General features: G+C 42.7%; 1 protein-coding gene across 5 annotated transcripts; it reads right to left on the reverse strand.

Annotated features, from left to right (window-relative positions):
- Positions 1-15,313: 15,313 nt before the first annotated feature.
- Positions 15,314-23,528, reverse strand: TMEM231 (transmembrane protein 231). 5 transcript variants are annotated; one of them, XM_075838477.1, is made up of 8 exons: positions 23,472-23,528; positions 22,763-22,986; positions 22,520-22,686; positions 21,202-21,330; positions 20,184-20,327; positions 19,635-19,716; positions 18,502-18,611; positions 15,314-15,872 (listed from the first exon to the last, which is right to left on the reverse strand). In XM_075838477.1, the coding sequence occupies exons 2-8, from the start codon at positions 22,899-22,901 to the stop codon at positions 15,705-15,707; spliced, it is 939 nt and encodes a 312-aa protein (XP_075694592.1). In that variant the 5' UTR covers positions 22,902-22,986; positions 23,472-23,528; the 3' UTR covers positions 15,314-15,704. The 5 variants fall into 5 exon arrangements, with proteins under 5 accessions (XP_075694592.1, XP_075694591.1, XP_075694593.1 ...); XM_075838476.1 differs by having other exon boundaries at positions 23,436-23,498; XM_075838478.1 differs by having other exon boundaries at positions 22,763-22,983; positions 23,436-23,481.
- Between the last annotated feature and the right edge of the window lie 248 nt (positions 23,529-23,776).

A 23,776-nucleotide genomic window follows, 5' to 3' on the forward strand; every position in this document is an offset into this window, starting at 1 on the left:
GGGGCACAGGGATAGAATAAGAATCAGAGGAAAAGGAGCACAGGGATAGAATAAGAATCAGAGGAAAAGGAGCACATGGATTGAATAAGAATCAGAGGAAAAGGGGCACAGGGATAGAATAAGAATCAGAGGAAAAGGAGCACAGGGATAGAATAAGAATCAGAGGAAAAGGGGCACAGGGATAGAATAAGAATCAGAGGAAAAGGAGCACAGGGATAGAATAAGAATCAGAGGAAAAGGAGCACAGGGATAGAATAAGAATCAGAGGAAAAGGGGCACAGGGATAGAATAAGAGGAAAAGGAGCACAGGGATAGAATAAGAATCAGAGGAAAAGGGGCACAGGGATAGAATAAGAATCAGAGGAAAAGGGGCACAGGGATAGAATAAGAATCAGAGGAAAAGGGGCACAAGAATAGAGTAAGAATCAGAGGAAAAGGGGCACAGGGATAGAATAAGAATCAGAGGAAAAGGAGCACAGGGATAGAATAAGAATCAGAGGAAAAGGAGCACAGGGATAGAATAAGAATCAGAGGAAAAGGGGCACAGGGATAGAATAAGAATCAGAGGAAAAGGAGCACAGGGATAGAATAAGAATCAGAGGAAAAGGGGCACAGGGATAGAATAAGAATCAGAGGAAAAGGAGCACAGGGATAGAATAAGAATCAGAGGAAAAGGGGCACAGGGATAGAATAAGAGGAAAAGGAGCACAGGGATAGAATAAGAATCAGAGGAAAAGGGGCACAGGGATAGAATAAGAATCAGAGGAAAAGGGGCACAGGGATAGAATAAGAATCAGAGGAAAAGGGGCACAAGAATAGAGTAAGAATCAGAGGAAAAGGGGCACAGGGATAGAATAAGAATCAGAGGAAAAGGAGCACAGGGATAGAATAAGAATCAGAGGAAAAGGAGCACAGGGATAGAATAAGAATCAGAGGAAAAGGGGCACAGGGATAGAATAAGAATCAGAGGAAAAGGAGCACAGGGATAGAATAAGAATCAGAGGAAAAGGGGCACAGGAATAGAATAAGAATCAGAGGAAAAGGGGCACAGGAATAGAATAAGAATCAGAGGAAAAGGGGCACAGGGATAGAATAAGAATCAGAGGAAAAGGGGCACAGGGATAGAATAAGAATCAGAGGAAAAGGGGCACAGGAATAGAATAAGAATCAGAGGAAAAGGGGCACAGGGATAGAATAAGAATCAGAGGAAAAGGGGCACAGGGATAGAATAAGAATCAGAGGAAAAGGGGCACAGGGATAGAATAAGAATCAGAGGAAAAGGGGCACAAGAATAGAGTAAGAATCAGAGGAAAAGGGGCACAGGGATAGAATAAGAATCAGAGGAAAATGAGCACAGGGATAGAATAAGAATCAGAGGAAAAGGGGCACAGGGATAGAATAAGAATCAGAGGAAAAGGAGCACAGGGATAGAATAAGAATCAGAGGAAAAGGGGCACAGGGATAGAATAAGAATCAGAGGAAAAGGGGCACAGGGATAGAATAAGAATCAGAGGAAAAGGGGCACAGGGATAGAATAAGAATCAGAGGAAAAGGGGCACAGGAATAGAATAAGAATCAGAGGAAAAGGGGCACAGGAATAGAATAAGAATCAGAGGAAAAGGGGCACAGGGATAGAATAAGAATCAGAGGAAAAGGGGCACAGGGATAGAATAAGAATCAGAGGAAAAGGGGCACAGGGATAGAATAAGAATCAGAGGAAAAGGGGCACAGGGATAGAATAAGAATCAGAGGAAAAGGGGCACAGGGATAGAATAAGAATCAGAGGAAAAGGGGCACAGGGATAGAATAAGAATCAGAGGAAAAGGGGCACAGGGATAGAATAAGAATCAGAGGAAAAGGGGCACAGGGGCACAGGGATATAATAAGAATCAGAGGAAAAGGGGCACAGGGATAGAATAAGAATCAGAGGAAAAGGGGCACAGGGAAAGAATAAAAATCAGAGGAAAAGGGGCACAGGGATAGAATAAGAATCAGAGGAAAAGGGGCACAGGGATAGAATAAGAATCAGAGGAAAAGGAGCACAGGGATAGAATAAGAATCAGAGGAAAAGGGGCACAGGGATAGAATAAGAATCAGAGGAAAAGGGGCACAGGGATAGAATAAGAATCAGAGGAAAAGGGGCACAGGGATAGAATAAGAATCAGAGGAAAAGGGGCACAGGGATAGAATAAGAATCAGAGGAAAAGGGGAACAGGGATAGAATAAGAATCAGAGGAAAAGGGGCACAGGGGTAGAATAAGAATCAGAGGAAAAGGGGCACAGGGATAGAATAAGAATCAGAGGAAAAGGGGCACAGGGATAGAATAAGAATCAGAGGAAAAGGGGCACAGGGATAGAATAAGAATCAGAGGAAAAGGGGCACAGGGATAGAATAAGAATCAGAGGAAAAGGGGCACAGGGATAGAATAAGAATCAGAGGAAAAGGGGCACAGGGATAGAATAAGAATCAGAGGAAAAGGGGCACAGGGAAAGAATAAGAATCAGAGTAAAAGGGGCACAGGGATAGAATAAGAATCAGAGGAAAAGGGGCACAGGGATAGAATAAGAATCAGAGGAAAAGGAGCACAGGGATAGAATAAGAATCAGAGGAAAAGGGGCACAGGGATAGAATAAGAATTAGAGGAAAAGGGGCACAGGGATAGAATAAGAATCAGAGGAAAAGGGGCACAGGGATAGAATAAGAATCAGAGGAAAAGGGGCACAGGGATAGAATAAGAATCAGAGGGAAAGGGGAACAGGGATAGAATAAGAATCAGAGGGAAAGGGGCACAGGGATAGAATAAGAATCAGAGGAAAAGGAGCACATGGATTGAATAAGAATCAGAGGAAAAGGGGCACAGGGATAGAATAAGAATCAGAGGAAAAGGGGCACAGGGATAGAATAAGAATCAGAGGAAAAGGGGCACAGGGATAGAATAAGAATCAGAGGAAAAGGGGCACAGCGATAGAATAAGAATCAGAGGAAAAGGGGCACAGGGATAGAATAAGAATCAGAGGAAAAGGAGCACAGGGATAGAATAAGAATCAGAGGAAAAGGGGCACAGGGATAGAATAAGAATCAGCGAAAAAGGGGCACAGGGATAGAGTAAAAATCAGAGGAAAAGGGGCACAGCGTTAGAATAAGAATCAGAGGAAAAGGGGCACAGGGATAGAATAAGAATCTGAGGAAAAGGGGCACAGGGATAAAATAAGAATCAGGAAAAGGAGCACAGGGATAGAATAAGAATCAGAGGAAAAGGGGCACAGGGATAGAATAAGAATCAGAGGAAAAGGGGCACAGGGATAGAATAAGAATCAGAGGAAAAGGAGCACAGGGATAGAATAAGAATCAGAGGAAAAGGAGCACAGGGATAGAATAAGAATCAGAGGAAAAGGGGCACAGGGATAGAATAAGAATCAGAGGAAAAGGAGCACAGGGATAGAATAAGAATCAGAGGAAAAGGGGCACAGGGATAGAATAAGAATCAGAGGAAAAGGAGCACAGGGATAGAATAAGAATCAGAGGAAAAGGGGCACAGGGATAGAATAAGAATCAGAGGAAAAGGGGCACAGGGATAGAATAAGAATCAGAGGAAAAGGAGCACAGGGATAGAATAAGAATCAGGAAAAGGAGCACAGGGATAGAATAAGAATCAGAGGAAAAGGGGCACAGGGATAGAATAAGAATCAGAGGAAAAGGGGCACAGCGATAGAATAAGAATCAGAGGAAAAGGGGCACAGGGATAGAATAAGAATCAGAGGAAAAGGAGCACAGGGATAGAATAAGAATCAGAGGAAAAGGGGCACAGGGATAGAATAAGAATCAGCGAAAAAGGGGCACAGGGATAGAGTAAAAATCAGAGGAAAAGGGGCACAGCGTTAGAATAAGAATCAGAGGAAAAGGGGCACAGGGATAGAATAAGAATCTGAGGAAAAGGGGCACAGGGATAAAATAAGAATCAGGAAAAGGAGCACAGGGATAGAATAAGAATCAGAGGAAAAGGGGCACAGGGATAGAATAAGAATCAGAGGAAAAGGGGCACAGGGATAGAATAAGAATCAGAGGAAAAGGAGCACAGGGATAGAATAAGAATCAGAGGAAAAGGAGCACAGGGATAGAATAAGAATCAGAGGAAAAGGGGCACAGGGATAGAATAAGAATCAGAGGAAAAGGAGCACAGGGATAGAATAAGAATCAGAGGAAAAGGGGCACAGGGATAGAATAAGAATCAGAGGAAAAGGAGCACAGGGATAGAATAAGAATCAGAGGAAAAGGGGCACAGGGATAGAATAAGAATCAGAGGAAAAGGGGCACAGGGATAGAATAAGAATCAGAGGAAAAGGGGCACAGGGATAGAATAAGAATCAGAGGAAAAGGAGCACAGGGATAGAATAAGAATCAGAGGAAAAGGAGCACAGGGATAGAATAAGAATCAGAGGAAAAGGGGCACAGGGATAGAATAAGAATCAGAGGAAAAGGAGCACAGGGATAGAATAAGAATCAGAGGAAAAGGGGCACAGGGATAGAATAAGAATCAGAGGAAAAGGAGCACAGGGATAGAATAAGAATCAGAGGAAAAGGGGCACAGGGATAGAATAAGAATCAGAGGAAAAGGGGCACAGGGATAGAATAAGAATCAGAGGAAAAGGAGCACAGGGATAGAATAAGAATCAGGAAAAGGAGCACAGGGATAGAATAAGAATCAGAGGAAAAGGGGCACAGGGATAGAATAAGAATCAGAGGAAAAGGGGCACAGCGATAGAATAAGAATCAGAGGAAAAGGGGCACAGGGATAGAATAAGAATCAGAGGAAAAGGAGCACAGGGATAGAATAAGAATCAGAGGAAAAGGGGCACAGGGATAGAATAAGAATCAGCGAAAAAGGGGCACAGGGATAGAGTAAAAATCAGAGGAAAAGGGGCACAGCGTTAGAATAAGAATCAGAGGAAAAGGGGCACAGGGATAGAATAAGAATCTGAGGAAAAGGGGCACAGGGATAAAATAAGAATCAGGAAAAGGAGCACAGGGATAGAATAAGAATCAGAGGAAAAGGGGCACAGGGATAGAATAAGAATCAGAGGAAAAGGGGCACAGGGATAGAATAAGAATCAGAGGAAAAGGAGCACAGGGATAGAATAAGAATCAGAGGAAAAGGAGCACAGGGATAGAATAAGAATCAGAGGAAAAGGGGCACAGGGATAGAATAAGAATCAGAGGAAAAGGAGCACAGGGATAGAATAAGAATCAGAGGAAAAGGGGCACAGGGATAGAATAAGAATCAGAGGAAAAGGAGCACAGGGATAGAATAAGAATCAGAGGAAAAGGGGCACAGGGATAGAATAAGAATCAGAGGAAAAGGGGCACAGGGATAGAATAAGAATCAGAGGAAAAGGAGCACAGGGATAGAATAAGAATCAGAGGAAAAGGGGCACAGGAATAGAATAAGAATCAGGAAAAGGGGCACAGGGATAGAATAAGAATCAGAGGAAAAGGGGCACAGGGATAGAATAAGAATCAGAGGAAAAGGGGTACAAGAATAGAGTAAGAATCAGGTAAAGGGGCACAAGAATAGAATAATAATCAGAGGAAAAGGGCACAGGGATAAAATAAGTACATATGTAAGAAGAGAGAGAGAAATCGAAAATATTTGGGACACAAGGATACAGATCTACAAAAAAATTTGGTACAGTGATAGAGATTTAGAATAAGGAAAACTGATGTAGATCGATACAGATTCAAAGATGATTACCAAACTGATCCCATAGAGATCACAAGGCAATGTCATTTATAATAGAGAATTTCCAGAGTCTGAAAAAGTATAAGAAACAGATCCGAAAGCTCCAACGAGGAATGTAATAGAATGAAGTGCACATTGAATGATAAGAGAACACAATGCGATAACATCATGAATCACACCGGAGGATACAAACAACTGATAATATACAGTGAAAGCGTGAGACGAGCTGGCAGAGCACAGACCATGAGCCCCTGGGCATTGTGTGGTAGGGGCACCATGATTATGGCTGAGTTTACATGCTGTGATTTATTGGGCGATCCCATCTACTGATAATCGCTAGGTGTAAATGACCTGTTTGATTTCAACGTCTGCCATCAAAATGGAAATTATACTGACCTGTCAAACATGAGAGTAATTGTTATAATCATTATCATAATAAATGTAATAAAACCACAATGTCCTGCATGGAAAAAGCCATTCTTTGGCCATCAATGATTTTGACAAACGCTGAAGGTGCCAATACACATTAGGTTGAAGTTGTCTGAGCCTACCGACTATGTAATGTGTGTGGAGGGGTCCAGACTTCCTCTGACAAAAGATGTCGGGGGAAAGAAAAATCAGACGTGTTGGGTTGGATCTCATCATGTCCGATCCTTTGTTCTTGTGGGAGAAAAGCCCCCAATCCCTGTTGAAATAAACATACACGGTCAGCCGATCGCACATGTCGATGGTGGTGTCGGAAGGGATGCTCATTCGGCCATCAGCTGTCTAATGTGTATGGGTAACTTTAGAATGATGAACCAGGAACAGAGTGTATAGATGGGGTGAAATAGCACACAGGATGGGCTGGGGACTAAACGCTGGACCCTACTGACTAAACAGGACCTGCAAAACTTTAATTTTTATTAAAACACAGATTAAACCTGGCTCAATAGTCTGTGTGGGCTATAAGCTGGGTGTTAAAAGGGTTTTCCAGTCATAAGAAATTGATGGCTTATCCTCAGGATATGCCATCAATATCTGATCGGTGGGGACTACCGGCACCCCCCGCCGACAAGCTGCTTTGTAGGGGCTGCGGTGCTGATACGAGCGCTGCTTCCCCTTCATTGCTTTATTTGCTCGCATCCCTTTAAAACTTGATCAGTGCGGAGTTCTGGTAGTCTGACCCCCACCAATCAGATGTTGATGGCCTGTCCTTTCTAATGACTGGAAAACCCCTTTAAAGTGCAATGTTTCTAGGTGAGAACCTACATCATGATCATGTGCATGAGCCTGTAAACAAAAAACATCCATACTTAGTAGTACAGTTATATATATTGGGGACTGCATGGAAAAATATGACTCCAAAATGTGCAGAAAAATTCCCCAAATAACCGCTCCGATAGTTTAAAAAAAATAAATGAAAAACAGAAACCCAAAAATAAATGAAAAACGTAAACAAAAAAAAAACGTAAACAAAATAAGTTTGTAGTGTAATAATCATGTGTACTTCCAGTTCAGGTCCAGCTCAAAAATACATCACAGGTGCCGCCATCTTACCTTGGCATCACAACAAAACAACCCTATTGATTCACAATTCCCATTGCCTTTACCAGTCGATTTGAACCCAGAAGTTCAAAGTTCGGCGCTAATTATTTTTTAAAAAAAATCTAAGGGTAATTAAAGGGTTAACGTTCTGATTTTGTTTTTTGTTACGCAGCTCCAATTCCCCTGCCTCCCATCCCACACCCATGATAAAATCTAGGGGGAGCTTTCTATCGGCATTTGTATTATTGGGTTCAATAGGTATGGGTAAGGGTATGTATGGGTAAGGGTATGTTGCCATGTTGCGTAAATGAATCCACGTCCACATGCGGTGGCCAATGGCCGCATGATTTTTCTAGTAACACTGTGGTATCAATGGCACAATCATTGGCCAGCACATGTGGGCGTGGTTTCGTCCACATGTGGCTGCCGCAATGTGGGAACATAGCCTATAAGTGTATGCAGTGGGCTCCCTCTAGTGGTGGTTGCAGGCAGACAGAATTATATCATTTTTTTCTATGGCTTGTATGAAGCGAAACAGGGGATTTGGAGCCACCACCTTTTGTAAAGATATATTTTGAAATTAATCAGCACAAGATTTTGGACCTACTTAGATTAAAAAAGGGGAACAGACAAGAGACAAAGTAAAAACGTGGCCAAGGGTCAGGATCGGAAATCAGCAACTAGAAAGAAGTGTTGAAACTAGCAATATAGCACTCGGTCAGAACCAAAACATCCAAAAATATAACTGATCGGGCACAAGGCACAAGACGCTCAGTGATTGTCAGGAGATGTGGGGCTTAAGGCTGATATTACAAGGCCCGACATGGGCCATGTAAACGAGTGCCAATCAACGTGACAGCTCGTTGATCGGCGCTCGTTACTCCGATCGCTCGTCCCTATACATTTCTATCATGGCGGCAGCGCGTCTCCCTGTTTACACAGACGTGTTGCCAAAAACAATAATAGTTTTGTCTGCAGCCGGCCCCATTTATAGTGGGTAACTGGAAGCGCCATTGTGCAGGCAAAGACAGTGAAGGGGCCACAGTGCTGGTACATCCTCAGGATCAGTGGGAGTTCCAGTGGTTGGACCCCCACCCATCAATCAGAATATGATGCAATATCACTTATGAGATGGGAATAACCCATCTGTCTGATTAGTGGAGCCCAATGCAGACATACACGCTAAACGTGGGAGAAAAACGTAGTGTGAACCCAGCCTTAAAAACTGCATCGTATGGCATCATGATTTCATCAGGTTGATTTTTGCTAATTTACAAGTAATTGGACCCATGTAGACCAAGAACTAGAGAACTTGTGAAAGAATGCGCCATGTTGGGGGAAGAAAAAAAACATCAGAAGCTCCCTCAAGCTGGCACATGGAGAGCTACCCACATGTCCAGGAGATACTGTAGGTGCTCTTCATACCTATATTACCTTGTAGTGTAGGAACTTGTCCACTAGTAAATATTATTTCCATTGTGACCGTTTTCTCAGAGGAAAGGTTGAGGTTGACCAGTGAAGAGACGAGTAGATATCTTAGCGGCTGACTTTGTTGACGTCACATCTCTCCAACAGACTACAGGCTCCTGGACAGATAGGTTAGCTGAATTCTACACATTATTTGATTATTAACACTAGGTTGGGTACCCCAGTCTGATTTTTAGGGTCACCCACTGTTATTCACTGCCCTTTGGGTCAACCATCTAGAGCACTGCTAATGCATCTGGAATATATTGAGAAAACCAGGCCGTCAATAGTCAATATTGTGGCCACATTTTACTCGGCATGCAGAAAAAAAAAATTTTTGGGGGATCAATAGAGTTTTTCATGTTTCTGTGGGGCTACTAATACTAGAATGTTTTAGGAAACAAACACGCTGATCTTTAGACCATTTTAAAGAAAGTCTGTAAACAAGCAATGTCTACGAGAACAAAGTAGCACAAAAAGCCCTCCAAGAAATCCAACTCACCACAGACTGTGCATACAATATGTTGGGTGTGGCCCTTTAGCCCTCATCCTAATCAAGGGGTTCCCTTTTGGTTTCCGAAATTACAGAGTTTACATACAGTCTGGCTTTAAAAATAAAAGACGTTATAAAGTGGAAGTGAACTATTATTTTTGTTACTATTCCTTTTTTTTAAGAGCACATTTTTGGTGTCAAGGCTTTGCTGCTCTGGGACCTCTAACTGTTCTACACTGGGGTATATCTTCTTCCTATGCCAGCCAGGTATGCTCTTCTTCCTCATATCCTCCTTTTAAGTATCTGTGGAGCTATCATCTAGTCACAAAGTCACCCATACTTCATAGAGATGCATAGTCCCTACGCAGCCCAGTTTCCTCTCTGTGGCAGTATATCAGTCGAAGGTTGACTTTAGACATTCATCAAGCTCCTCCATTAAATAAATGGTGACCGTTTGAGGCTTCAGACTTTAGGAAAAATAGACATCGTCCTCGTATATGGAATTTAAAGCTCCATGTACCTAACCCAGATTATTGATAGGACCAGTTAGACACGTCTTTAATGTCCGTTTTTGTTGAAGTTTCTAAGAGGCTATTGTGAATGTCTTTGAAACACCTGATTACAGGAAACCTAAGAATCAAGTTGGACAGGTACTCTTCCAGAGAAGTGAATGGAGATAACAAGAGACAAATAAGGATTGAGATTAGCTTTCATGGTACTTGACTAATTTTGTTAATCACCATTCACTAGAGATTTTGGACGTGAACAAAGCCTAAATTAGCCTTTTTGTACATCTGCGTCCTGGTTCTGTTCTGGCGTCCATCGGAACGGAGCCCTGACTGACACAAACGGAAACCATAGGTTTCCATTTCCAACACCATTGATTTCAATGGTGACGGACCCGGTGCCAATGGTTTCCGTTTGTCTCAGTTGTGCAAGGGTTCTGTCGTTTTAACGGACTCAATAGCATAGTTGACTACGCTATTGATTCCGTCAAAGCGACGGAACCCCTGTTCAACTCAGACAAACGGAAACCATTGGCACCGGATCGGTTACCATTGAAATCAATAGTGATGGTGATGTGTCAGTCAGCGCTCCGTCGGAATGGAGCCCTAACGCAGATGTGAACAAAGCCTTAGACCATTTTCTGCCGCCAACTTTTCGTGCCATGAAAAAGCGTGACAGATGCCGACCGAAGACAGATTTCTTCACGAAAGTTGATCTGCCGTGTTGGATTTTGTCGGGTGCAGTCCGGGGAAAGTCGTTCATGTCAGATCTTATCAATAGAAGTTCAGACCAGGCCGCAGATCAAGGCAGAGATCTGATTTGTTGTTTCAATTTATGGCGTTGTCATCCAGGACCAGCCATGAACGAATAGTATTTAAAAAAATGTCCGTCTCAAATCACTAATGTATGGCCAGCCTAAGACTGTATACATGCTACAATTTGGCGATTCTCAATTTTTGGATTTTGTACAAAAAGGGCTTAGCTGCAGATGTGAATGATTGATTTAATGCATTTATTGCAGATTGACATTGTGAAACCAGTTATTCCTATGCTGACGACTGATAAAGGGAATAGGGCAAAATATTGGAATGGTCTTCTAATTCGGAGGCAAATGTTGCTTTATGTGTATTCTGCTGTGTAAAGTGACCATTCCTAGACTCTCTAAATAGCTTATTGCCTCTTAATCTCATGTTGATTCAGATCAAAAATAAAAACATAGCTGTGTTGAACCCTTATTTAGTCACAGAGTCACCCAGGCTTCATAAAAATTCATAGCCTCTGCTCTCCCTCTTTTCTCTGTAACTTCTCCTGTTAGGTTGCACGCTTATATGGGATGCCTGAGCATTGGAAGACAAAGTAAGATATTAATTTATACAGTAGAAATCAGTTTTTATCACCATGACACTTCTGTACTGGTCAATTAACGCTAATCTTTTCCAGTCATATTGTTTACAAGTATCAATATATCTATGGGTTCCTGTAGTCATTAAAGGGATTGTAAAATCAGAACTACCTCTGGCCATATGTCCTATTGGGACACCCCTCTATGAACCATATTGGAGGGCCTCTGACAAGCAGTGACTTCCGTTCTGGCGGACTCATGCCATCCATGTATTCATCTGAATGGTCGCCATGTAATACTACGTTTCCCCTGCATGCATAGCTGGCTAAAGCTTCCCCCGGCAAAATCTTCTTTTTACCGGGTGTCTCAGGAACTGGCTGTGATCAGGTGATCGCTGCGGCGGCTCTTAGATTAAATGGGTTGTCTCATCTTTAGAAAAAATGTATATAATGAATACAATAGAGGGGAGTCCCCCCCGCTACTTACCACCATATTAACCGTACATCATACATATTTTGGTAAGGGCCAAGAAATTAAGGTATAAAAGTTGCGCTCAGTACCAAATTGGGGCCCCCAAACACCCATTCAATAGGTTCCTGCATTATATGGATGGTGGGGAACTTTGCAAGCCAAGTTTGGGAAATCAAAGCGCGACACATCCACATCGCCAGGGTAAGAGAGCGCATCACGTTTTGGATTATTTCTATCCTCGCTGAAGATATGGGAGCGTTTACAATGCAGTTGAAATTGGGCACACACATAGGATGGACATCTCTGGTGGGCCCAAGATACCCCATCTCCACATTGGGGTCACCCACACATTTCGTGCTTTCGACATAAGGAATCTCTCAACCTGGTCCGGTGTCTATCCAACTTAAGGCTGCAATCACACATGCAGTTTTTGACACCGTTTTTTGAGCCAAAGCCAGGAGTGGATATAAATGGGAGGTAAAGTATAAAGGAAAGACCCCCCTACTGTACATCTACTTTCTTTTGTATCCACTCCTGTTTGTTTTGTTTTTTTAGCCAATAGAAAACTGGGTGTGTGATCCCAGCCTAACGCGGACCCTAGACATTTCATTTTTGTCTATGTCCAAATGGGATTAACCAATAATTGTAAGCCTATAGGAGCCAATGATGGTGCGACAGGGATCCCACAGACTGGATTTCCACTGTTCTTGTTTCTCTAAGATACGTACTCAACGCCAGAAGTGCCGCTTATCCCCTCCCTTAAAAAAATAACTATTACCTGGCATGTAACTAAGGTAAGTGGGCGGTGCATGACAAGGATTCAACTAACATGCTCCGCCCCCTCAGGGTTAAAGTAGTGGATTAGTTATTGCCCAGACTCTACCTTTAAGGGAGAGTCCCTAGGTCTAATGAGAAACACAAGAGCCTTGACAGCAATGATGGTGGCGTATTCTGTTGATACTCAAACCCTCTTGCCCAAAATATGATTGGATTTTTTGGTTATCCTCATTTCTTTCCAACTCTCTGTCTGTAGACACAACATGCACCGAGACTAAGGGAAAGCAAGAGGCTGATAGATCCTGTCCGACTACCTAATTTGAATAACCACTTTTAGGGGTTACCCTATCACAGCTCCCCCTAGTGGTAGACCATATGTACCAATAAACTCATCTATTTTATAAAATGCTATACGATTGCATAAATTACCCATGTATTTTTTATTAACACTTCAATAGTGAGATTCACACAGCCGGCATCTCCATAAAGGTTACATAGTATGGGAAACACGAGTGTAGGTCAAATTTCGCCAGTCCACTGACGGATCCGCAGATACTATTGACCAGTCTTGGCGATTGCCTGGAAAGAGCGAGTTGCTTTATTTATTTTTTCTGTAACCATGGATACTGCAATTGACCGAGTATAAATAAAAGACTAACTCTGATCCACCCTCTTATCGTCAATGCTGCAGAGACCGTGGAGAAGGTCACTTAGATGTGAAGATGAAGTACGAGGCTCGTGATGTTGTCCTCACTGGAGTGGAAATCCCTGGTTGGAGGAAAGGTGTCTATTATGACGGAGATGACTTTTTTTTTTTATAATAATCCGGTCAGTCAGTGTAATTGGTGCAATTTAATTAGTCTTTATTAAAAATTTGTTTTACTTTTTTAGATACACCTGCTCTATATTTTGTATACAGAGCAGCTGTATGTAGAGCTTAATTCTGTTCCCATCAGGTCCGCGGGACTGACTGGTTCAGTGTCAGCGATCCATCTGTCATCCATCGCATCTAAGTTCATAACACACGCAGGGCCCACTGACACTGAACCAGTCAGGTCGCGGGACTGACTGATTCAGGTCAAACCTAAAGATACAGCTGCTCTGTCTAGAGCATACAGAGCAGCAAATCTAGACCGGATTGTCAGTTCCGTTATATATTATATATATATATATATATATATATATACTGGCCATCTTCTTTGAGAAAACCGCCCCTGTAGGAAAAATAAAAAGATCAGTCCCTCTCTGGCACATAAGGTTCAGAGGACGGGCCTCTTTCTCACCTACTGTCAATATCTAAGACATCTGCCCGTATACGGCTGCTATAACTTACATTCAAAATTAGAATAACTTTAATTGTAATGGTGACAAATTCACAAAAGCAGACCGAAAATAGATTTTTTTTTAGATTTTTTTAATTGAACTGATATAAAAGTGGTACAAAATATTTTCTTACAAATCTTTCAAACATAATATACATCATTTAATTTATCAGCAAAAATACTTTCTATTTAACAAAAAAAAAAATGCATTTAAAGCCTTGAAGGAAGACATTGTAGGGTGTCCCGATGACAGACTTACTTGCCAGTAAAGGGTTAAAAAAAAACAGAGCGCTGACATGCTACTGACCAATCGAGAGGAATGCTCCGACGCTCTCCTCCAATCAGTGTTCCCAACTACCCTCACCGTCCTGTGGCACTAATAATCCGCCAGGGACTGTTCGCACTGGACACCCTCCTCATTTAAAGGTCAATACCAGGAAAAGTGAACACAAATATCACCAGATCCAAACATGCAACACCTGAATTCGCTCCGTGCCAGTGCTAGAAACCTACAATTAAAGGGGATGGGGGGCCCAATAAAGCGTCCTCATGATCATTCGTGTCTTATTATGTCGCAGCCACATAGCTGGCAGTTTTGAGGGCTCGTTTAGTGGGTGCACTTGGACGCCACCAGTCTGTCACTTTAAAAGCGATATCCGTTTTGGACAATCCTTTAAGTACTGTAGTTCCCGCTGCTACCAGCTAATCTTAGGTTTTTCATTGCTCAGACCCATATGAGCAACAACTATCACCGAGGGACACGTCTCATGCAGCGACGCTGATTGGGAATGAAGCCCATTGAAATCACGGACATGCCAGGTTCCCCCCAAAACGACACTGTGGCTCCCCCATCTGGCTAACAGAGAAGTGCCAATAGGGGATCCTTCTCTCTATTCAATACATATGCCCTAATATAAAGAGGGGTTCAGTAATGCTGCTTCTATCCACAGTAGATGATTGGCTCTCCCTCACCACTATATAGGACGGATCCTCATGAGTTGTGGTCAGAACTGTATAAAGAACACCTACAAATTATTAATTGAAAAAACACTCCAAATGGGCTCCGTCTATCAAAATTAGGAAAAAATGGCCTTGCCTCATAGTAACCAATCAACTTTTATTATAAAAAGCGCACTGGAAAAATAAACCACAAACTCTGGTTGCCGTGTCCAACAAGACCACTTATTCTCGGACACTTTTTAAGGCTATGTTTACATCCAATACTTCTGAATGGGGCTGTTTCTTCAGCATGTGAATAGATTTCTGCAAACCCCATACAAATGAATGGAACAGATTCAGAAATTTCTGCCTAAAGTGTCACAAAAATGAACAAGTAGTCGCAATAAAGTAGTACAAAGTCAATTGATTGTCGCTTAAAGGGGTTGTCCCAAGATGAAATGTTATCACCTAACCACGGAATGTGTGATAACCTGCTGATCAGTGGGGGTACGACCGCTGGGATCTCCACCGATCACAAGAACGGGAGTACTGTTCCTCCGAATTAATGGAGCAGCAGGTCACGCATGCGCACTGCTGCTCCTTCATTCATTCTCTATGGCACTGCCGGACATAGCCGAATACAGCTGCTCCATTCATTCGGAGGAAAGTTCTCGTGATCAGTGCCGGTCCCAGCGGTCGGACCCCCACCGATCAGCAGGTTATCACATATCCCGTGGTTAGGGGATAACATTTACTCTTGGGACAACCCCTTTAGAAAAAAAAAAAATCACAAATGTATTATATTATAAGCATAATAAGACAATACCAGAGGACACTTTGTTAGGTGGAGCCTCTTATTTCATCATTGTAATAGGAAAAGGGTACAAATTATTCGGCTGGATTCCCACAGTGCAGATTTTGCCTGAATTTTTTTTAAGCCAAAATCTGGATTGTATCGCAGACCTATAAGGCCTTATATATATATATTCGGTTTAGAGTCCGTTCCTGGCTTAAAAAAAATACATGTAAAATCTGCACTGTGTGAACCCAGCCTTATAATACATGGAAGTGGGTGTTGATCTCCAGTGTAATCCTGTAGTAAGAATACACCGGCGCGGGCGTCAGCACTGGTGCGCTTTGTATGAAGATGAATGGGTCGCCGGCACCGTGGTGAATACTTGGTTCTGAAAGACAAAGATCTTCACTCTCTCAAAGACCCAGAGGAAGATGAGCAGGACGCTGACATACTGGATCCAGGCGTATTTGATCATCTCCCAGAAGCCGGGCTCATATCTGCTGCCGACAGTGAAGGACTAAACAGAAGATGATGGAGCGCAGGAAATTGAATGAAGAAAGCGAGGAAATGAGCGGGACATCAAAGAAGTATTAGCATTTGTTTCAAGAAACATTTGGTGAACAGAAGCAGAAGATGGAACGGATGGAACGGGGTCAGTGGACCTTCAGCGTGTGACCCTGCACGTATATGTATCTGGCAACTGCATAAAGAGCAACTCCACAATATATATCCAATATCAGAATTACTGTATACAAGCCGGAGTATATAACAACTGCATAAAGAGCAACTCCACAATATATATCCATTATCAGAATTACTGTATACAAGCCGGAGTATATAACAACTGCATAAAGAGCAACTCCACAATATATATCCAATATCAGAATTACTGTATACAAGCCGGAGTATATAACAACTGCATAAAGAGCAACTCCATAATATATATCCATTATTGTAATTGCTGTATACAAGCCGGAGTAGATCAAATGAAATTCTGTGTCTTCGCTGTCAATAGAAGAGGCTGTATTACCACGGTGTGCGCCAGTATCTCCGCTGCTAGAAAGAAGAAGATTGCAGACACTGATAGGGAGCAGCGTGGCTTGAGTGCTGCTTTTCTCTGCTGTCCACACACTGCTAGTTCAGCTTTGTACTGAGGAGCTGAGCCATGTTTGGTTGCTATCGATACTGAGTCCCTAGCAAGCAGTTTTAGATCCTTAAGGGCAGAATTGCAACTGAATTGAGGGAAGAAAATTCACAATTAGGCTGAGCAGAGGCCTTAAAGGGGTTGTCCAGAATTAGAAAAACATGACTGCTTTCTTTCAAAAACAGCGCCAGACCTGTGCATGGGTTGTGTCTGGTATTGCAACTCCGCTTCATTGAAGTGAATAAGGCTGAGCAGCAATTCCAAACACAACACAGATGTGGCGCTGTTTTTGGTAGAAAGCATGTTTTTTTTAAATACTAGACACCCTCTTCAAACCATGCATTTTTTGTTATCTCTTACTGCCATATTTTACATGGAGAAGACGTACTAAAAATATTACAGCTTGAACTCTGTTCACACGGCGAAACTATTCCTGCCGTCGGCAGAAAGATTCCGAAGATCGTGAAGGACGCTCCTTTTTCCAGCTAGCGGGAGAAAGAAGTGTCGGACGCCCATTAAAATGAATGGGAGGCGGAATTTTGCGACTGGCTCCGCCGCAAAAATTCCACTGTGTGAACAGAGCCTAAGGCTAGGACTACATGGCAACTTTGGGTGCAGTGTTGATGCGACTTTGTTGAGTGACTTTTTACAGTGGGAAAATTACCTTTTGTGCTGGAACTATTGATAAGCGGCCAAGAACCTATATATAGAAGATACAATCCATTCCCATAGATGTGACCCAGGTCAGGTGCGGGGGCCGCAGCCATACCAGTGAGGATGGTTCCCTGACAATGGAGCTTCCCTTTCTATTAAATGTTATTTTGATCTTTACTTGTTTTATTTTGTACAGTCTTTAAACATCAACATTTTGGAAGGAGTCTTTGTTCCATACAAATATTCTCAGCAGAAACTTTCACCCAGGGAGGGAACATTTCCATTGTTGATAGAAGTAACCCTGTGATGATTGTTTGCAGAACTATGGAAAACGTACAGACCCATTGTCTTCTTTACCTTTTCTTGAAGTGCATGGGGGGGGGGGGGGGATTTATTAAAGGGTAACTAAACCTTTAAAAAACTTTTGACATGTCATAGTAACGTCCGGAGTTTTGATCGGTGGAGGTCCGAGCATTGAGACCCCCACCGATCGCTAAAACAAAGCGGCAGAAGCGTTCAGGTGAGCCCTGTACCGATTCGTTTCCGAACGGCTTTACTTGGAAAGCCGAGCGAGTGTTGTATACACTCAGACTTTCTATTGAGCTCGTGCACCGCTCTGAAGAAAGCCGATCAGAAATCCATCCGAGTGCTTCTGCCAATGCGTTTTAGCGATCGAGTAGGGGGGGGGGGGGTCTCTGTGCTCGCACCTCCACCGATGAAACCTTTAAAGAGAAATTACAGTTTCCGCAAATGAAAGGTAATTTTTTTTTGTATTATTAAAAGTTATACAACTGTGAGAGTATTTTTTTGTATCAATTCCTCCTGCTTTTCAAGAACTCTGCTTGCAGTCATTCAATAGGAACCTTCATTGTTTACAACCAATAATTAGTCCTGGTCATGTGGACACACAGGTGCGCGGCTCGTTACAGTATGTGTATCAGAGCTGTGTCTTGTAACGAGCCATGCACCTGTGTGTCCATCACACGACCAGGACTAATTATTGGTTGTAAACAATGAAGGTTCCTATTGAATGACTGCAAGCAGGGATCTTGAAAACTGTGAAGAATTGATACAGAAAGTATATTAGAAAATTGTAAGACTTTTTACTATACAAAGAATAATCTTTTTATTTGCTGGAACCGGACAACCCCTTTTAAAGCAGTAATGTTGTAGTTTATGTAAAAGCTGCTCTTTGCTCTGGTTCATAAAGGGGTTTCTAATACAGTGGCCCTCAACTTGTGTCTTTCTAGTTGTCACAGAACTACAACTCCCAGCATGCTTTGACAGCCAGAGGCTGGAGGAAAAGGATTACAATAATAAAAGGATATGAAATAGTTTCCAGGGGGTAACGGATAACGGCATTTATTACAAATGGATCAGAAGTGCCTCTTCCCACCATCCATATTGGGTTAGAATTGCTCAAGACTGTAGTCACTGCAACGACACAAACATGTGATATATCTGTCATTAAAATGGATTGATAGGAGGAAGGAAGACAAATGGTAATGTAGATAATCAGGTGTTATTTGGAGAAAATCAATGGAGAGAATTCGAAGGACCCGAAGGGAAGATGGGGCATTCTGGAGAAACACTATTCATATGATCGCATGGGAGCCCTCATGGTTTACTTCCAGGGGATGAAAATCTGCCCTGGTTATGTGATGATCACACATGTCCATGGCTTGTTAGGCCCGGTTCACACAGAGTTTTTAGCCGCTCGCAGGGGGAAAAAAAAAGCGGCATGACCTTACCTGCCGCAATTCCTGCCACGTACCTTCCATTGAAATCAATGGGAGGCAGAAAAAAACCTGCGGCGCTAGTTTCCGAGCGCTTTTCGCTGAGTTTTTTGCCAAAACCGTGGCAAAAGCACAGGCAGGTCAAAATCCTGCCTGCAAAAAACTCTGTGTAAACAGGGCCTTATAGTGTCTTGTGTCCATCAAAGATTTTTTAAATTCCCATTCAATGATTACAAGCAGAGATCTTACAAACCATGAGATATTGTTACAGGAAGTATATTAGAAAGTTGTGTAACTTCAATTTAGAATGAATAATCTTTATTTGCTTTATGACATTTATGGTTTGGAGTCAGACCGTCACAGTGTCTGATTCCTATTATATTCATTATAGTAAATGCGGGATACAGAAACATGAGATACAGGCATAGGGTCACTCGGCAGTTCCCTTATCTCAGTCGCTATAGGGGTGCAGTCACATGTGGCGGACTTGCTTTGTATTTCTGCTATTTGTGCTGTGAAGAACTTTACAATGTATGGGAAAAACATGCCGCAACGCAAGATCTAGAGAAATCTGCGGACTATTTTTCCTATAGGCTTACATTGTACAAAGCAAGTACCCACGTGTGACTGGAGAGTGACCACGCATGCCAGGACCGGAGGAGAGATCAGCGGCAGACCCGTCAGTTCGGACACCCACCCGTCAGACATGTTTTGCACTTACCGTTCCTCTCCTGATAGGCTGATATTATGTTTGTCAGATCATAAGAACTTGCAAATGGGCTTGTTCCATTGACCACAGACACCTGCCATGTAAGTAGAATGAGAACAGCAATAAGAGTACAATATTATTATTATTATTCCTGCTCTATCATCCCCACATCTGGCCGCCTACTCCTCTTTTTTGATGAATTTGTCTTATTTATATGCATTGCCACTGATGAAACGGAAGACTAGAATAAAGGCACATGTGCTGCATGAAAAGACTCACGAGGCCGGGGAACGTGTCTTATTTTACAAATTCAGAGCAAAGCAAAGCAGCACAATGCTGGGTTATTATTGTAATCCAGGATACCAATAATCCGGCACCTGATAATCCAATGCCAGTCGCATCAGTGGCGTTTCAGAATATGGAGCGCAGGACAATTGGATATTTATTCCATTTTTATTGTAATTGTAACATATTTCGAATCTGAAGCTGTTAGCGGCAGATTAACAAATCCAATTTAACCTGTCATGTCCCCTATGGTTTATAACGTCAGGTTCTTCTTACATTGTAGGTGGTGTCCAGTCCCTGGTGTCTTAGAGGTCGTCTCTGCTGAAGTCTCAGGTCCCCGTTGATATAGAGCTTGGCTCCAGGAACAGGAGAGGTTTGCTGGATGAATGCCATGCTCTGCATAACAAATGTTGACATCCTCTGCAAGAATCGCCACATACAGAAATGTTATATGAGGAGGGATCAGTCTAAAATCATACAGCGCTATAATGGGTAGTATCAGACTCCCCACCCCCCTCAATGGACAGATACCTCACTGATGGCTAGTGCGAGTGATAGATATCCTCTATATGGCTGCCCTTAAAGGGCTATTCCTAGATTATTTTATTTAGTCCTCTTATTCATGAAGAATAAGAGAGCTTCTCAATTACTTGTTTTTAAAAAAAACTTACAGCGCCCCTGACCTGAGCGCTGCGGCATGTAAATATTGCAGCGACGCTCAAGTTTGTCTATGTCATAGATTGTGTGTGTCCCTGCTGCAGCCATGTCACATACTGACAGTATGTGACAAGACCGCATTGGGGACACCCAATATACAGATTGGAGAAGGGGGCTCATGTACAGCCTGTACCCCTTTAAAGAATATCTACATTTTTGAAGCAACTTTGTAAATAGTTTTGATTAAAACTTGACTACCGTTTTATGTATACAACTCCTATGCAGACCTATGTCTCCATGGTTACAAACGAACCCTATGTACATTCTGATCCTAGAGTCACGTACTACTCTTTCTTCTTCATGCACACCTACACAGTAGGGTAGATGAAAAGGAGTAGCACATGATTGCAGGACCAGACTACACACAGGATTTGTTTGTAGTCTGTAACCATGGAGACACATAGGTTTTAATAGAAGCTGTATATTTGGTTGCAATGGGGAGCATAGCTTTTAAGAAATCTATAAGTTTATGTATAGGTTTTATTGTGTGATGTAGTGGGTAGTTTCAATAGGATTCTTCTAGGTTCCATAAATCTATTTATACGACGCACGTTCAGCAGATGTCCTGTGTACTTACATACAGCTGGTAGGAGAAGGTTAGAATAAGTTGGACACCGTATACGTCCTCCACGGGTAATAAAGGAAGCTCCAAATTGAAATTCAACTGGTCCATCTTTCCATCTTGGTTTTTATCTTCTTCTCGAACCTACAAGACGTATAAAATATGAAGGAAGGAAACTATGACAGTAGACACCAAAGTGAAGCACAAGAACACAGTAATGAGACTCCACGTGACAGTAAGACATGGCTGCAGAACTCTACTGTAAGGGAAATGTACCGTAGTGTCATCATAGCTCTGACCGCGAGGACCAATCCGACAACACCTTTCATACTGGGGTTGCATCTCCACCTTTGCAACCAGTTAGTTCATTGCTACAATGCAGAAAATAAAAAAATACAGCCACTTTGCAAGTAGTCTTGATTCAAAATCTACTACCGTTTAGAGTACACAGCTCCTATGCAGACCTGATAGTCTCCATGGTAACAGGCTAAAAACAAATGTTGTGTAGTCCAAGCCTGAAATCATGTTACTCCCTTCCACCTGTTTCCTCTTCTTATGGCTGTAAAAGATAGAAAGAAAAGGGGGCAGAGGGAGTGGAGGAACACATGACTGCAGAATCAGACAACACAGGGTTTGTTTGTAGTCTGTAACCATGGTGACACATAGCTATGCATAGGAGCTGTATACACAAAGTGGTGGGATACTGTCTCTTTTTTGTTATTTAACATACATTAGAGCTATAAGAGAAACTGTTTGCAAAAGTAGACATAGCCTTTAACCCCAGTATGGAGGTGCACAACATTATAAAAGGGGTTGTCTGATTTTTTTCCCCTCTGCTGGACCCCCCACCCCTGCTCGGTTTGGTGGTGCACAAGTGGTAAACATATACTGGACAATTTGGCACGGATCTGAAAAGTATTCTCATGTTTTTGCTATTGAGAAACTTGTTAGAAAATATGAAGATCGACATATTGGATTGTAGGGCGTAAATAATAATCTTTCTAGGTCAGTAAAGGGGTTTTCCCGTAATCATTATTGATCACCTATCCACAGGATAGGTGATAAATATCTGATCGTGGGGGTCCGACCACCAATCACGAGCTTACCTTGCCGTTCCTGTGAGCCCCGTAGGAATGGAGTGGTAGTGCGCATGCTCAACCACCGCTGCATTAATTTCTATGGGGCTGCCAAAGATGGCGCTTGGCAGCCCCATGGAAATGAATGGAGCAGTGGTCCTGCCTGCTCACTACCACTTTATTTCTATGGGGCTCACAGGAGATCCAGACCTGGGGAAAAGTCATGTATGTTCACTATACAGAACACTGCTACATACCGACACTTGGGGTATCCGAAGCCGGTCCCCCACTAAGTTGTTGAATCCTTGAAATGTGCTCCAAGCAACGTAACCCCCACTGCTGCTGGTAAGGGCGATCAGTAACGCCTCATAGCGGAAATGAACGTTGGGTTGTTCCTCATAAGTGCTTTGTTTCAACCAAAACCCTTAAAAAAAATATGGAGTGAAAATACTGTAAGGGCTGAAATGTATTGAGTGATGTGATAGAGAATGAGGTCTCACCCTGGCTGCGATAGGCAACTAAAAGTGGAGGAATATAGGTCAACGCCAGCACCACGAGGAGGAAGAGCGAGGCTCTGGAGCACATACTGGTTCTGTATCTGACAAGCAGCGGGTGAGAGTAGACTTCATAGATCGCCATCGTGGAGACGTGGGGTGTCCGCACCTGCTCACGCTTTATATTCTTTACGGTCCGGACTCTTTTTCTGCTTTTCACATAAATCCTGCTGTTTAAAGGGACAGTAATCATTTGTAAATACATGTAAATGGATTTAAAAGACACCATGACAAATATTAGACATGGCGACGGATATTTACCCTTCACCCCCCCCCCCACGATATTGTATATAGTGTCTTATACTTTACTTATATATTCTCCTGTGTACCTGTTCTGTATAAGCAACACCCAAACCGCATCCAAACCTTCTACATACCTCTCACTTATATCTCCTCCTATGTACCTCTGATAGATCGATATCTAATCCTGTGTACATATATATATTTATTTATTGTACCTCTGTTCACCCTGCTATGTCCACCTCTATATATCATCCCCTCATGTGTCAGGTCACCCCCCAGTCTGCACTCCTCGTCTCCCCAGAGCTCCTCTCCTTCCTCCCCGCCATCTTGTGATTAGATGTGGACGAGCAGATTATAAATTGGGACCCCCGTTTACCACACACAGGAGCTTCTACACGCGCGGGCTCCTTACTGATGTCGCCATAGCAACGGACGCCATCAACCGGAAATACTCGACACTGTCAAGCCGTACACCGGAAGGAATTGCTGAGCACGTGATCTTGGGCAGCCCATATACATGCAATAGGCACTGCAGTGTGATCTTTGTATAGTAGTGCTCTGCGCCCTGTGGCTTAGACAATGCTGGGAGTCGTAGTTCAGCAACTGGAGGGAATACAGGATGCAGAGCCCTGCTGTACAGTAAATATCAGCGTTACACGACACAATGAGAAGGAATTGATATTCAGGAGTAGTTTATTGTGACTTTGTAGAACAATA

The sequence above is a fragment of the Rhinoderma darwinii genome, chromosome 9 (assembly GCF_050947455.1).
Source record: "Rhinoderma darwinii isolate aRhiDar2 chromosome 9, aRhiDar2.hap1, whole genome shotgun sequence".
NCBI lineage: Eukaryota > Metazoa > Chordata > Amphibia > Anura > Rhinodermatidae > Rhinoderma > Rhinoderma darwinii.